Source organism: Meleagris gallopavo, chromosome 5 (assembly GCF_000146605.3).
Source record: "Meleagris gallopavo isolate NT-WF06-2002-E0010 breed Aviagen turkey brand Nicholas breeding stock chromosome 5, Turkey_5.1, whole genome shotgun sequence".
In the NCBI taxonomy this organism is placed as follows: Eukaryota; Metazoa; Chordata; class Aves; order Galliformes; family Phasianidae; genus Meleagris; species Meleagris gallopavo.
Genome location: NC_015015.2, coordinates 40,011,302 through 40,028,232, shown reverse-complemented (window position 1 = coordinate 40,028,232; position 16,931 = coordinate 40,011,302). Strand labels below are relative to the sequence as shown.

Here is a 16,931-nt window from a genome sequence, read left to right as displayed (position 1 = left end):
ATGCTCCTTGGATAGCAACAGAGACAAATGGTGCTTCATTAATAGAAAATAATCTTATAGCAAGTAGGTTACTGAAATATGGGTGTTTCTTAAGCGTGAGCTCTACATGGTTGGTGGAAGGGAGCCACGAATGAAAGAGTTTTTGCTGCCAGCCATGCCCAAAATTCTTCAGTGTGTGCTTTGCTCGATGCAAAGTATTTCCTAAAATGCTGAAAAAAAAAGTGGAAATTGTGAATTGGCACAATGTTATTTGTGACTGAGATTCAGGTGCCCTGGTTTAGGTGTGCAAAAGACTTGCAAACCTAAGTGAGTTGTCATGGGTCATCACATGGGGAGGATTCACCTTGTTCTAAAATAGACCAGACGAAGGGTTCTCTGGAGGTGTCATCTTCCATCCACTGACTATAAACAGAGCATTGGATGACTATCTTAAGTGTTGAACCCTGGTGTCCAGAGTTGAGTGAAATGTGATTCATCTCCATTTATTAAGGTAACTGAAGTCAGTGTCTCAGCACAATTCCTTTGACTTGAAGCTGAAGATAGAATTGACCAATAGGCTTCAAGATTTGGTGAGGGTGCTGTAGCCATCCACAGCTGTCTCATCCCCAAAAGCAGTGGTGTGCTCTGGAGCTGAGGTCCCCATCAGACCTATCTGGTGAGTTGGAGAACACAGATCTAGTTTTTTATGATTGTTTCTTGTTTTGTTATGCTCTTTTGGGCCAAGATCTAGCTGACCTAAAATATAGATGTGAATATTTATAGAAGCTAATTCTCTCTGTAGGATCTTGAGGTTGCCAACTGTGAGATGAAATGAAAGCCTTACCTCTAATTTACTCTTGAAAATGGGGAGAGTAAATAATACAGCAATTTTTCTTCTCCCGCTGTCTAGAGCAGGGGCTTCTTGTGAACAGAAAGTACCATTTTGCAGAACTGCACAGTGGTTTGGTGGTCATGTGGGTGACTGAAATGCATGGAAAAAACAGTGCTAAATGTTTTCAAAGAGAATCAGTATTACTAGCTGTATAACTGAAACCTGAGCTGGTCAAACTCCATTGCACAAGGCTGGTTTGTTTTTTCTCAGCTACAGGGAGGAATTTGGACTATGAAGTTTAATGATTAGTTGCTTTTTAATTACCAGCTACTCCTTAGGAAGGGAACTTGCTACCAGAAATGTTCCTTCCTCTCTGATTCTAGCCATATTGTTTCTAGGTCACTGAAGTTCATGTATTTACCTGGCTAAAAGTTATATCCCATGTTCAAAAACTGTATATGATGAAAGCATCAGATCTATACTCTAAATGTCATTCCAGGTACATGTGTTCAGTGTGAGGGATAAGGGCTCAGAGAGTATCTGGGCGCATGTTTTATTGGTTATTCACTGCCAGAATCTCAAATGTCATTGAAGGAAAAGGCTGTGGAAGAATAGATGGGGCAGATCTGAACATTTCCCCTCCTAACAATTAACTCATCTCCGTGACTTTTGTAAATTTAATTTAACTGACTCAATGAGATTGATCTGAATTGATTTACCATGCTTTATGTGCACTCAGAATCTGACACTGACGTATTAGTATTCACATTTTTTCCCCCAAGAAAAGATTACAAATATTCCTCATGCTCAATCCAAGCTATTGACACAAAGATGCTTGGGGGTAAGACTGACTGAGAATGACCGCAGTCCTCTGGTAGCTACAGCTCCAAACAGAGGGATGAAGCTTTTCTGTGACACTGAAATGAGAGCTGACTTAAAAGTTTTAATTTCCCCTACCCCCTTTCTTTTATCAGAAACTTGGTCTTAAAAAAATATTTTTTAATTCTGCTAATTTCTAGTTATTCACAATGGGCTTTTGCTTGTTTGTTTGTTTGTTTTGTTTGTTGGTTGGTTTTTCTGTTTGTTTGTTTTTCTTGGGTAAATTTAGATGAAATTGGATTTAAAACTGCTGAAGTGTGGCACTGTCCACTCAGGTAACAAACTGAGGGTCTCGGTCCCTTTGGATCTGTGCCTCTGTGGAAGAGGGACATAGATATCTCAGATATTTTACAACTGCTTGTCTGTATCCCACTTTCAAAACTGGTACATTGGGTAGACATTCTTTGCCAAAAGTTACTGGAGTTGAGTCCCAAGAGCTGGAAAGAGAATTTTAACGCTGCTGTCATGTTACTGTAAACTGTTAATGCTGTGCAACTGAGGCTTCAGCTTGTGGGCTGAGGAGCAGAATAGCTCTGTTGGCTCATGGCTGCACTAGGTTGGAGGTGGACCATAAAGTCCCACCTATTTTGTACTGTACATTAGTTTGACTGGTCAAGATCTTTGTTTGAGTCCCTTTACTCAAGCATATTTTCCTTTCAGAGGTGCTTTCCATTCCCCTGAATGTAGGGGCAGTCATGTTAAGTAATCAGCACCATTGAGTGTAATGGACCTATATTTAGAGCATCTAAAATAAAGGGTGACAACAAACATGGTGTGTGTGGGTTGCTCTGGAGTGCTGCTGTGTCCTGGCCTGACACTAAGTTGCATAATTGCAATTGGCTCTCCAGAGGCTGGAAATGAGGAAAGACCAGTTGGATCATCCCAGGAATTTTCTGCCAGGGCAAGCTTGTTCCCCTGATACCTCTTCCAGAGTTGCTGTATTTTGTCTGGCTTTAAATAATTAAGCAGCACCTCCTCAGGCTAGAAGACTACCTCACGTTTTAAGATTGCCTGTGTGCATAGCCCTCAGATAGTATCTCCCTCACAGCGCAATCCTTTTTTAATCTTGATCCCTTTGAAATGTACTGCAGATTCAGCTTTGAAGTTATCAAAGATGTCATAGAAAAGTATAGGTACATAGAAGTTATATATAGATGTGGTTGTTACTGACATGGAAATACAGAGAAAATATGAACAGGACTTTCTGCCTCAGTGTTCCCAATCTCTCTTTCTAACCAACATTCAACACAGACAAACTGCTTTCTTTCAAGGCTGCATCGCTTCCTCAATGCTCCTTGTTTTTTCTCTGCTTTCACAGTTGGATTCTGTGTTTTCCAGTCACTCAGAATCTGTTCTCCCGTCCTGTTCATACTGCTCAGCCAGATGAATGCCCATCCGCTCTATAGGCATTCAGCCTCCAGTGAAGCATCTCTGTCTGAATGATCCACTTCTTGCCTTGTCTTGAATGTGACTAGTGTTTGAGGGAGGGCCTGACTTCTTTTTCGTGTTCTCTTAGTCCAAAATGAGTTTAACTAAAGCTCATTGATGGCAACTGATTATACCCACCGTTTTCAACAAAGGGTTTTCACCAAATTTCTAGCATGAACAATAGGATTGAACTTGGCTGTAAACCAGAAGGTAAAGTCTTGATGTCATTTGTGCAACAAAAATCAGTCCTGAGGTAGTGGAGGAGTTATGCTGGCTCTCTTTTCACTGATGGAGGCAATATTGGTTTTGCACTGGATTCTGGTAAAGGAGTAGTCTGTGGCAAGATATACAGACACTGCTGGAATTTTAGTATTTGGCAGAGTAGGATGACATTTCATGCAAGCCAGGCTGTGTGCTTACTACAACAGTGTGTATCATCCAGCACTGTATTTCAGTAAATGTACGATCACTTTCTTTTGTCACTAGCTTCAGTTTAGAAGAAGAATGTGTGCAGTAGAACTTTGTGATCTGTGCTTACCTGTGGACAGCTGTTCTGGGTGATGGCACACTGAAGTGACAGTTTTTTGAAGTGGTTAATTGTACAACACCGTGCTTTTTATTTCATTGAGATAGCTTGAAGATTTAGAAAGAAAACCACACCTTGATGACCGTCACAACAGCGAATAAGGTACAATGGTTTTTAGAGGATTGAGTGAATGGAGTATATCTGCGTAGCTCAACTGCATGATTTAGATTGGACCAGCCTATGAAAATACCCTGTGCAAAGCAGGGTGCTCAGGGGATTCTCTCTTTTGATAAATATATTCCTTATATGATTCACTTTTGGGGGTTTGACAGAACAGAACCAATTTTTAAGCTCAGTTTCCCCCCTCTCCCCCTATATTGTGGATTGGGATGTCAGTTACTGTAGCGAAATAAATCAACCTTTTGTGAATTAAAGTGAATGTGGGTCAGAGAGAGTTTGTGATGTGCATAGTAATAATGTATGGAAGTCTGGGATCAGTATTTGCTCTCAATTTGTGCAGTAGTGATGGGGAAGAAAATCCACAGATTTTAAATATGCTAGGTAAATTAGCATCTTGCCTGTTTTTTTGTGATTTTTTTTTTTCCCCCCCCCCCCTCCAGTTCAGTTTTAAAGCACTGCTGCTCTATATGGTAAGAGAAACCATAAAGATTTGACAAAGGCTGGTCTTTGCTTCAAATTCTGGTTTGAGCTTGAAGGCTGCAGTTTGGGAAATTATCCTTCTGGTTATAATGCAGTTACATGGCCAGAGGCTTCAGTCATGCTTTGAATGCATACTGCACACAATGTGAGCCATATTTAAAGAGTCCTGAAATGTAGAGTTGCTGACGTGACTGAGAATGTGAATGATCATTGCCAAACATTTTTGTCTAGCATTTTCCCTTAGTTTCTGCCTGTTAAGCCTTACTTGTAATCATTGAGGAAAAAATAAGTAAATTTGATTCTTTCTTTTTCTGTATTTCTTCCCTTCTACACTACCTTTCTATGTTACTCAAGTGCTTGAGACTACAAAGAATAAAGGAAGAGGTTGATGTTTTTCTTCCAGTATCAGATTTTGAAGCCTATTAAATAGTATCATGTCTCATTGGATCTGGTTATGTGTATTTCTAAAGGAAAAAAAAGCAAAAAGAGAAAGACTATTGCCTTCTGTACTGTCTGAATATCCTGGTGTTGTCTGCAGGAGAGAATCTAAGATGCTCTTTCTGAAAAAATAGAGGAGCTTCTGTGTCAGATAAATTGTGAAGTACAGAAAACGACAGCTATTGACCTTTCAGATATTAGACTTGATGTAAATATTCTTGAGGGAGATGCTTATGCCTTCCTTACCCACACACATCACCTACAGACTCTCTTACTGTCACTGGATATGAGTATCCAGCTCAGTAAAACTGAGCTGTGTCTTTGTGGGGCATGGTTTTATGTTCCATTGGATTTTTGTGGTCTGGAGAAAATAAGGGCATTTCAGGTCACCTCAGCTTTAAGACTGGTTCTGTCACTGATTGCAGTGCAAGTTTAGACAGAGCACCTAGTCTGTTAAAGTAAGCAAGCTGTTAATTAGAGTGGTTGCACTTGGCCCTGTGCTCAGGGAAACCCACACCAATTCTCTGTCACCCAGTGTGCCAGATGGCTCTGGTTATCATCAGTAGCACACTCTTCCTCACTTCATCTCTGTCTAAAATATCCATCTGTGCCATCAATCCATGGAATAGTGGAAATGACCTATCTGGTAATGGCATAAAGTAAATGGCCATATTCTGAACAGAGTTCTGGTTGCTGTTTCTTAAGAGTAATCTGCAGTAGGCAAGGGAGTTCCTGCTTCCAGAGGCTCTGGAACTCCACAAGTGAGTCAGTTTGGCTCCCTTAGAGGCCAAGTTGGTCCTTATCTATTGAGAGCTCTCACATGAGTGTTATATGCACAGATAGTGGCTGAACTTCTTCAGCTGAATCTGAAATCACAGAACTCATGTAACAGCACATGTAAATTGGAGTAATTGGGGAACTGGGATGGGTTCAAAAACCTGGCAGAAACTTTCTTAGAGCAATTTATAAGCTAGGGGACTGAATACATGGAGAAAATGTGATATCAGGAAATATGTACAATAATCAAATAAGACTTTACTCCTCTCATCATCTTTGCCATTCGTAAGATAATCTTATGTGAGGTATTCAGGCAATTATTTTTCTGTCATAATAAAATTTGAATTCCCTTACTTCTTTGATTTATTTCAAACATCTTTTTTTTCTGTGTCATTTGTCACTGGGTTTTGTTCTTGCTGTGGCTTCCTAACATACCTAGGATTTATTTTGATGCTTGAGAACAAATTTCCAGTTTGGAGTTTGCTTATTATTCAGGCCGCAATGTGCTGATGGTCACTGCCTATTGCACGCCAACTTGAGAGGAAAAATCCATGAGCTCTCGCTCACTTGGAGATTCGCCCAAGGAAACAATCACTCTGCAGTTCATTCTATTAGAATTGTTTTGTCTATAGAGGTTTGCCAAACAGATGTGGTCAAAATAAAATTACGTATTTTTCCTTGAGACCTTCCTGGAATCCATAGAACTTCATTGTTACAAAAGCCATGGTCAGTCATGGCTTCTTTGCTGCTCTTTTGACTTAGTTTCTTTTTCAGCTATGCGTAACAGAACGTGTTAACTTATTCCTCTTCCTTGTCGTCTTTGACTCCTGCAGTAGCCAAATGAGAACTAGAGTAACCAATTACATTTAGGTCCTTGGGGTTATATGGGAAAGTGTAAGCAAGAAAACAGTATTCCTGTATGGATCACAGGAATTTTTCATGCTATGTAAGATTATATAATTAGTCTATAGCAAGTTTCTTCCAAATTTATATGGATATTACATTTGAAAAGCAAAACTTGAATTTGATTATCTCATTTTTAATTCTTCTTCTATTTTTTTTCCCCTGTTTTCTCTTGTAACTGTAATCTAGCCTCTCTGAGTAGTGGTGATAAGGCCTCCTGCAGCATGCATCTTTCATATGTAACTTGAAGCAGTTGAAGAAATGATCCATAGTCCTTACAGCAATGAGCTGTACTAAGCTGTTTCTGTTGAAGTTAGTTGAAATTTACTGAAGATCAATATCAGAATTTGCTGTCTCACTATGTGAGTAGTTAAATAGTTTGAACAGTGTTTTTGTAAATGTTTCAGTGGTGCCATGCGCTGTTACTACTGTTGGGGTTTGTATACACGTAGTGCCTAATGGTTCTGCCTGAAATGAAGGCTCAACGTACACAGTGCTGGGTGTGAGACCCCTGGCAAGAAGTCATTATGTGACTTGCTCAGATATATCTTACTGGCTTAGCAATAGCAAAGGAGGAGGATATTTCCTCTGTTGCTAGAGCAGAAGTATACAAAAGGAGAGACAAGTAACTGTGTCACGAGAGGAAATGGCTAGAAACTGTGAATTTACATAGATTTGGAATGAGAGAAGGTTTCTAGTTAATGAAGTAGTCTATCATTTTAAAGTGAACATTCATCAATTTTAAAAAGGGATTAAGTAATGTAATCTCATTAATAAAAACATCAGGAGGACTAAATGGCCAAGGAATTTTGTTCCAGCTCAGTGATCTTTTATGAACTGGAAATAACTGTCACCCATTTGTCACATCGATTCACATTCTCCACTGTGAAACTATAATGTAAAAAAGGGAAACTTGAAGCAGAAATTTAGGCCTCTTAGAACTTTGTGACCTTGTGATCAAAGCACTATGCTGGAATTCATAATAAGGATCTTTAGGATCAACACGTATAATATTTAGCTTTGTATTATAGTTATAGTGTAGTAGTAGTCACACACATTCACAAATTTTGAATCACTTTTTTTGATAAAAATCAAATAAATGAGTCCCCTTTTTTCTTCTTTGCCAATTCTGTACCAAAACCTTAATCCACACAATGCAAATCCAGAAATAACAAAATCTAAACTGACATGAATTCCATTTCTGTAATGCTGGCCTGGGAACACTTTGATACATGAAGTGTGTTTTCGCCTCCTTTTGCTTAAGACGTATAGGATAAACTTTTGCTTTAACTGTAGCTCACTTGGAGTAAAGAAGGATCTATCTGTTCCCTTAGCCCTTGTGGGCTCCAAAATTTATTGCTCTAGGAGTAGCTGTGGATGTTTGGAAGGTCTTAAAGGATAGGGAGAAAAACTCCAAAACTCACTTGCAAAGTGTCCTCTACATTGTTAAAGTAATGAGTGTCATTTGTTTTGCTAAGAAATTCAGGTTTATCTGCATTGTCAAATGGATCCCGAAGAGGTAGGCCCCACTGCAGATCGCAGCATCATTTTGTTAATGGAATGTGCAGTCACACTGGTGTCATGCTGGCTAACGCTCCTTGTTTCATAATGCCTTGGCTTGGGATTCTTTTTCCTTTGGGTGATTTTTGGAAAGCCAAAAGAAGTAAAAATGATTTGAGGTGAAGTTATATTTTTTCCACATAGTCTAAGAAGAAGTTAGCTGTACGTTACTCATAATTCTGTTACACGCATTTTGGTCCGGTGATGGGATTAGAGGTTTCTTGTGAAAGCTGAGAGAATCCATACTTTTTTTTTCATCCTATTTCATTCTCAAAATGCCTCTGCTCTGGAAATCTTTGACACTGCAATCTACTCAGGCTACTTAGCAGTTTCAGGCTGCTTATCTAAAAGCTGTGATAACTTTGGTACACCAGCACAACTGCCTTCAGATACCAGACTGGGAAGTCTGTAGAAAATTCCAGCGGTGGGGAAGCTGTATAGCTGCAATATTCATGTAATGATGGGCTTAATAGTCTGTTGGGTGTGAAGACCTAAAGGCACACCCGTCAGCTTGGTCTGGATCTTAAGCTGGGGGACCTCATTTCTTCTGCTGTAATCGGAGGGTTCTGTGGTGCTGACATAACAGGGCACCTTGAAAAAACCCGGCAGTGAAGCTAGAGCAGACCAAACAGAACAAATCTAGCTTCTGCCTGATATTATACTGTGAAGTACCTTTGAGTGGATTTAGACAGAATGCTTGTCCCAGGGCAGTAGGATAAAAGAGCTAACTTGTACTAAAATAATGGTGTAATTCTCTCACATACATACATAGCTGAAAGAGTTTGCTTTCTTGCCTTCTTTCACCGCTATTTTCATATGACATTTAAAAAAAAGAAGTTCTATTGGCGTCTCTGTGTATTAAGAACAAAATAAACTGTTTTCCTGTTTCATTTCCTGTCATTTCATGCTTCTGTCCAGGATTTTCCAGGAGAAAGGAGTATTCAGTTGGTTAGGAAAAGATATCTTTTTACAGTGAGTTAAACAAGCTAAAACCAAAACAAACAAAAGAAAAACAGCCTAAATAGTAACTTGAGAAAAAACAAGTTAGGAAGGTCATCTACTCCTTCCCTCATATGGAGTCCCTGGGACTCAAAATATCAGATCGTACGTTTTCTCTTTGTTTACTTCTATGTTTAGCTTTGCAGTTTCTATTAATAGCACCCAAAATCATTTCTGTGCAAGGCAGGCAAATACATCTGCCCACACCACATGAATGAACCTCAGGCCCCTTGACATCCTGGGTGCCACACAACTCAGAATCAACTCTGCAGTAAAGCATCTGGGAGTCCTGGTGGACACCACATTGAACAGGAGCCAGCAACGTGCCTCTGCTGCTTGGAAGGCTAATGGTGTTTTTGGCTGCATTAGGTAAAGTGTTACAAGACGGTCAAGAGATTTGAGGAGGTGATCCTTCTGCTTTGCTCAGCACTGTTGAGGCTGCATTTGAAGTACTGTGTCCAGTTCTGGGCCCTTGTACAAGAAATATGGACATACTGGAAAGAGCTATTATGTGAGGAGAGGCTGAGAGAACTGGGACTGCTCAGTCTAGAGAAGGTCAGGATTGGGACCAGATGAACCCACTGCCAACCACAACCATTTTGTGAATCTGTGAATGCAGAGCTCCTGCCATGGGAGCGGATGAGAACTAGGCTGGGGCTTACGTACAGGCTGTTTTCCCAGCATTAGGGAATGATGGGGGGTTGGCCATAAGGTCTGGAATGTTTGTAATGAAAGGAGACCTACCTTCTATCAAATTGCCTTTAACCATCAGCATTCCATCTTGAGGAACTCTTCTTTGTGTTTATAGGAAACTGTCCTTGATGTTCAATTTCTGCTTTAGAAGGTCAAGTTTTCAGTTTAAGACAATGAACAATAACCCATGAAATCTCTCTGTCAGGTGTCAGACTATTTTGTGACTTTCAGACTTCAGAATTCTTCAGCTATTTGAGCAACTCTTATGTGCTGATGGATCTTTACCAGTATGATAACTTTGAGGCCCTAAATAGAATAATCATGGAATGGCCTACTTCCTGTAGAAAATCCTGTAAGAGTCAATGTATTTAACTACTGTTCTGTTTTTTGGACCTAGACACTGTTCAGAGTAAGAAAAAAATCTCAGTGTTTGTTCTTGTACAACAACATGAAGTTTCACCAAAATAAAATAAGTTAGGTGAGAGACAGCAGGCAAAGAGATGCCTCTTAAAGCCCTTTAAAATAGCCAAGTCTGAGTTTTAGTATTCTGAACCACTCGCATACCATAGCAACAAGAGCTTCAGTACTTGAGATGATTAAGGGCAGAACTCGCAGTCTTTCCTAGATACAGTCACTAGTCTTCTGAATTTTGAAGTAACCTGCATATCTGAAGCAGTCATGCATGTTTGTAAAAGGAGAATTTCACTCCCCAGCTCTGAGTTTCCCACCTATTAGCCAAAAGTCAAGCACCCTTGGCAGTGCCCTATCCACTCTGGAAGATTCTCAGATCTGTGTGGGGTACATCCCATTGGAGTACATCCTAATTAATGTTGCCACTTCTGTAGAAGTATTTGCTGGGTTGCAGCAAAATCATGCTTAACTCCAGGCATGATTTAAGACACTGTGTTTTAAACTTAAAAGATAACTTTCCAGTCAAGCAGGAGAATTGGAAGTGCAGCTAAAGAAGTGAACATCCTTTCATGCCTTGACTGCAAAGACGGTCATGAGCAACCCATCCCAGTTCCAGAACTGGCTACATAAATGTTATCAAAAATGAGACTTGTGGATTATTGCCAGTTCTTGAGAAGGATCAGATTTTGTACAACAAGATGAACAAGAATGTGGCAATATGTTGGGACGGGGATTAAGTTGCATCATAATGAAAATCTGCCAGACTAGGGCGAATTCCCTTGTAACATCTCTTACTGGGTTTAAATGAGGCAGTTCCCTGAGTTTTTATGATGGGCTGTTTTAACATGAGGATGTTTGAAGATGCTCAGATGCTTTAATCAGGGAGTTGCTCAAGTATAGCCCTCCTCTTGACAGAAGTGACATTCCTCTGTCAAGGATTGCAGCATTCTGGTATTACTGTGCCTGAGGTAAATAATGTGTCTTAATAGTCTGTATTATTAAAATAGTAGCAATTGTTTTTGAATTTAATCGTCTAAAAGTTATGATTTAATCTTTTCTTAACAGCATTTGAAAAGAAAAGAAAGCACAAAACAAGTGTTTTCCTCTACTGGTTCATCTTCACTGTGCCTCTCTCCCCTTCTGCTTCCTTCTTATAACAACTGAGTGAAGATGAGTAGCCTGCTGTTAATATGACGTCTCTGACTAGTGTCATTGCCTCCCACCAGTCTGAGTGGGTGTCCTTCACCGATGAGCTGCTCCTTCCTGTTAAGCCACAAGGTAAGAGAACTCTGATTTCCTTTGAACCCTTTAAGTCTTTTTGTTTTGAATTATACTGTCATATATGCAGCGCCACGGAACATAACATTGTACCGTATGGTGCTGTAGATCCTGCCTGCTAAGTGGAAGTGGTATGTGCAAAGGTTGAATTGTGCCTTATTACCCCAGTATAATAGGAGAACTTGGGCCAAAAATGTTGGGCCAAAAAAGCTGTGCTTTTCCCAGCTCTCAGCACAGATCCATTACAAGGTTTGAATCCATTCTTGGATGTGCAAGACAATATCCAGCTGACCACAAAAGAAGTCTTACCTACTACACTTAAGTACAAAACTAAGCCCTGTGTTAGGCTAAAAATTTTTGTTAGGTTAAAAATTTTATTAAGTGAAGGAAAAAAATCTGTGTATGTTTAATAGCAAATTTTAGCGATTTCAGTAAAAATAGTGAAGCAATTGTAGTTCTTACCAGTCTTTCTCTTTTGTGTCTATTTCAGGTAGCACTGAGGAACCTCTGGAAAAATGTTTTTCTTCCTCAGATACTTCCTCAGAAGAGAATCGCAATGTGGATGGAGAATTACAGGACATCTTGCGCACAGAGCCAGACAATTCAGGAGACAAGCCAAAGGAAGATTCTACAGTGCTTGAGAACCACATGTGTCCCAAACCTGATTTACTGTCATCTATCAGAGCTTGGGTTCAGTTTGAGGATGCACCATGGGCCAATGCTCCACCAACTCACCCACAGGCAGGTGAGGCAAATGCATGAAAAAATCCACTCCAGTAATTTAACAAAATACAGTGAGACTTGCCAAATATTTTCCTTGTTGTTTGGTTCCTCAAAGGCTTAATTTTGATTAGTTTGTACTGTATTTTAACTCAATTCATGTCATCAGAGTTACCAAAAGGGTTTACAGTATTGTTCTGGATTGACCTAGCAGCATAGTCTTAATGTCTCCACTGAAAGAAAGCGAAAAGCTTCTTGTGATTCATTCAATCTTGGAGAATACCAACATATATTCATGGAGAAACAACGTAGTGGGGTTTATAGTAGTCAAGTTTCTTAGGTACAAGTACGAACAGCCATCTGAAAGGAAACTGTGCTATATTTGCCCCTGTAGACTGGAACTGGAAGCGTGGTGATTGCATGTTGTCTTTATCCTCTCATAATCTCCACATCGCTTTTGCCAGAAGCTTGGAATTACCAATAGCTAGCATGCAGTTCTTTTTGCTTCCTTTTGATGCTTGAGCAGCTTGAAATTTACAGACTAGAGAAACTGATCCTCACTCCAGGACTGCATGTGATTTTGCTCCAGTGCAAAAGTTCTTTCTGACACACTTCAAACATGCGTGCAAAGCCTCTGGGTTACCTACTCAGCTTGTGCTAACTGATACAGCTGTATGAGATTCCAGCTTTTCTGTATAAACACACTTCTGTCCCTTCTTAGACGAGACTATTGAGTAATTGCCCAAGGAAAACATTAGTTGACTACTTGTTTAAGGTGAGATATTCTCTTAATAACTGCACTTGTGTACTTCTAGTTACAAAAGTAGTTTAAAAGTTATGGTTTTCTGTTCACTGAATCCACTAAATGCTCTCTGCAACATAAATAGCACTTCTGTCAGAATACTTGGACTGGCAACTTTATGTTGGGATTTGAGTTTTTTGTTTTCCATCTGTTCTTTGTATGGGTCTTGTCAGCTAGTCCACTTGAGACAGCAGTCCCACCTTTGTGCAGGAGATGTGGGGGAATATTCAGGCAATGATTTTCCTCGTAAAGTCCGCATAAGACCTTTCTATGTTTATTTCTTGATTGGTCTTAATTGTAAATATTCATAGATCCAGATGACAAAGAAACAGTAACACCCGTAACTGTAAAACTGAGTTGCTTTACCTCTGTTAGCTAACTTCATGATAACGTAAAATAGTTTATTGTGAAAGAAATACAAACTCTCCTACTTTCTCTTATTCTTATTCATACAGATACATACAGATGCATACTTTTTTGAATGGATCTGTTGGTTGCTATTAAACCACATTTCCTTCCTCCTGTGGCATCCTTGTTGACTGGAAAACCTTAAGCTCACCTTCTTATTAAACAACAGAAAACCTTTGCTCAGTCTAAATAAAGCTTGCCATTAACAACAACAACAACAACAAAAAAACTTCCCTAAAACTAATTTAATGATTTGTTACTTGTTTTCCTGTACTTACAGGAACGTGGCCCGGTTTCAAGGTCTGTGCTTAGCAAGAGCAGTGCCTCATGGTTTGTACTGAAGTCACAGTACACTGATCATAGGCAAAGCCCTTGGAAACCTAAAAGAGGTGGTCAGGGAAGACTGTAAAAAAACACAGCTGTTTTTGAAGAAGGAACACACCCGTTGTTGCCCTTCTAGTGCTTGGCCTAAGTAAAGGAATATTAATACACTCCAACACTGAGCATCAAACTGAGATTAATGGGGGAGGATGGTTCCCCTGACAGGCATAGCAGGAGCCTTGCTTTGTTACTCCCTGTAGTCACTGTGTGGGAGGCAGTGTTTCATTATTAACTGCATGGGAAGCCTAGGGAGACTTTCTCTAAGAAGGGGTGATGTGCATAACCTTATTTTAAAATCCATATTTATCAGCTAATTCCACTCCTGCTCTGGACCTCATCTTTTAAGAGGCCCAACCAGCACAGCTGACAGCCAGCAAAGAGAGGTCACACCGCAGAGGAGATGACAGCTCTTTGTCTCTGGCTGTCTGCTCTGAGGGGGCCTTGACAGCAAGATGTACGATAAGCTTCAGCTTTGTTCCCAATTAATTTGCAGGTCACATCTTTTTTTCAGTGGGTGGCAGCAAGGCCAGAATCTTTCTGTTACAAGCACGGCACACTGACATGCTCTTTGGAAAGCTGGTGGCAGTGACAGCAATTGTTCATTTCCAGCAGCAAACAGCCCACATGAATACAATAGCCAATAGCCAGTCTAGGAGGGGGTGGGGATAAACGCCAACTATTAACAGACAGATTGCTGTGAGGAGGACGGAGGTGTTTGAAACCTGTTTCCTGTGTTGGCAGCTCGTGAAGTGCCTTGTCCTGAAGCCTCAGCATCCCCAGCTCTGCTCCTGTCAGGGCTCCAGCACTGGGAAAATCATCTGTTTGTCTCTCCACACTGAAGCATCTGCTCAGCTGATTGGACAGTTAACCAGAGAAACAGCCAGGCTGCATAGAAACACATTTTGAAAATGGCTTACAAAATGAGTGCCCTGAGAACAGAGGGCAGGTCCTGGGGGGAGGAGCGTGCTACTTCCTGACCTCAGTGCCATCGTATTGCTATACACGTTCCTCAGAAAGAGAACCTTTGTCCCAAGGTGCTCACCATCCAAAAAGCCACTAATTTAAAAGACAGCTGCCAAATGGTGATTATCCTGTACGTAGTATGTTTAAAAGAAAAGCAAGCTATAATGCTGGATCCTTGTTTTGGCAAAAGTGACAATATTATCAAGGGAGCAGAAACTAGGGATAAGAAACAGCACTGAAAGCATGGACAGAGAATATAGAAAGTAGAAGAAGGGTTAAAATGTGAGGTGCAAAAATGATAAGACCATTATTTCCACTGTAAGGCTCACACTCTATTCATTTATGACATTTCTGTAAACCTTTCAACCGTGTTCAGGCAGAGTAAATGCTTAGCAAAATCTTTCTTTCAGTGTATATCTGCCTTTCAGGTTCATGCGTAGACAAATGGCAGCTGCAAAATCATGTGGCTTTCTCCCTGGGAAACAGTAGCTCTTGAGTGAGGCCATAGAAATATTTAGTCTCAGAAATGATGCACTGTGCTTTTCTTTCTTCCACATCTCCCTTTTGCTGGAAAAAAAAGAAATCTGATTTTTCTCATAATTATTGTCTAGCTAGTCAGGCTCGACAAACTCACACAGCAAAAATGAAAACTGGGATTCTAGAATCACCCAAATACTCCTATCACAAACATTACATAATCAGCAAATGATCACAGCCAGCTGGTGACAAACATTTGCATTTGTTCTACAGCAGGCCTTCAGCTGCAATCTCATATTCTATTGGTGTTAGCTGCATTCTTGAATTCAATTAGGAATTTGGCAAAGCACCAAAATTAGAGCAAGGCAAGATCTGTCAATCATCTTCTCCATCCCCCCACTCCTTCTTCCCAAGAGCTTTGTCTCCATGGTTTTAAATTGCTCAAGCTGGACTTGCAGAATGTCCCTTGTGAGACTGTCCCTCAGTAAGGCACATCTCAATTTAATCATTTTGTGCTGTTCTGTCTGAAAATGGAAAGTACACACAACACAAGATCAACTGAAAACTAGACAAACTGTTGCTGAGATCCTGTGTAGAATGGATAGGAAGGGAAACAGCACTGATGCTAACAATTTTTATTGGAATACAGTGCAAGAGTCAAGGAGTACGTTCTCAAAGCATCAAAAAGGAACTAATGCTTAAAAGTAAATCTACTGATTAGTAGATTAGTACTGAAAGCCAAGCCAATGTATTAGGAACAAATGGATCAAGAAAAGTAAAATGCAAACAGAAGGAAATATTTATCACTTTAGGAAACAATGATGTGATTTTTCATGTGCTGTGGGATTTGTAATTTAGTGACAATTTTGGCACTGATCTTAATAACAGATCTGCTAACTGATCTGCAATAATAGATTTCTGAGAATTGCTGTAATTGGATGGTGTTACCTCTGCATCGACTAACATCGACTGAATTCCAAATTAATAGGAAAAACAACTACACCATTTAGGAATTGTTTCAGCAATTCAAGAGGCTGGAGAGTAGCAGGAGCATTGAAGAGAAGCCTAAACATGTGGATATTTACTTCAGCTTATCTCACTTTCTGAGATTGATAGTTGTTTGATTCAGCATGGGGAAAATTTTTCCAAGGTTGGGAACCCAGGACAACGGTAGGTGGAATTTGGCTGTTATAAGGCTCTAAAGAATGCCTATTACGGTAAAATCTCTCTGATTGCTATTTCCCAAAATAAAATACACTTTCTTGGAAGAAAAAAAAAAAAAGGTCTTCTTCCAAAGTGGTACAAATTACCTGGAGTGAAATTAATATATCAAAGCTTTCTGCAATGATGTTCCAGTTAGTCTCCTTCATTAGGCAACACTTGTTTTTAGAAAACAAATTAACAAAAAGATTGTTATTATTACATAAGTATATGAATTATCATGTATCTTGTATGTTAAAAAAAAAAAAAGTAAAAATTAAGTATCACTGCAAATTTACATCTAAGATCCTTTTTATAAAACTCACTTTAAAAAATAAGATGACCGTTGCTACTGGTTTGCATATTGAGATCAGAATTTAAGCTTGTCTTTTGTGTCCACATGAAGCATTCTGTCCATCAAAGCCACTTCAGGTGAAGTTTTGGGGTTGATTCATCAGATACCTCAAAGAATATTTAACAGAAGGGCTGCGTCTTCGCAGACATCAGCACAGTGCAGGACTGCTGGATGGAGAAGTGGGGATTTTTTGGTTGTGTTGCTGTAACATAACTGTCAATGTCTGTGATAAGGAGACATCTCCTAACTCTCGGCTCCTCTT

General features: G+C 39.8%; 1 protein-coding gene across 1 annotated transcript in view; it reads left to right on the top strand.

The window, feature by feature from the left end:
- The first annotated feature begins 536 nt into the window (after window positions 1-536).
- STON2 (stonin 2) overlaps window positions 537-16,931 on the top strand; it is a 65,653-nt gene continuing 49,258 nt past the window's right edge. The window contains exons 1-3 of the mRNA XM_010711793.3: window positions 537-655; window positions 11,151-11,363; window positions 11,854-12,108. Of these exons, the coding sequence (XP_010710095.1) occupies window positions 11,276-11,363; window positions 11,854-12,108 (343 nt within the window). The 5' untranslated portion in view covers window positions 537-655; window positions 11,151-11,275. The remainder of the gene's footprint in view (window positions 656-11,150; window positions 11,364-11,853; window positions 12,109-16,931) is intronic.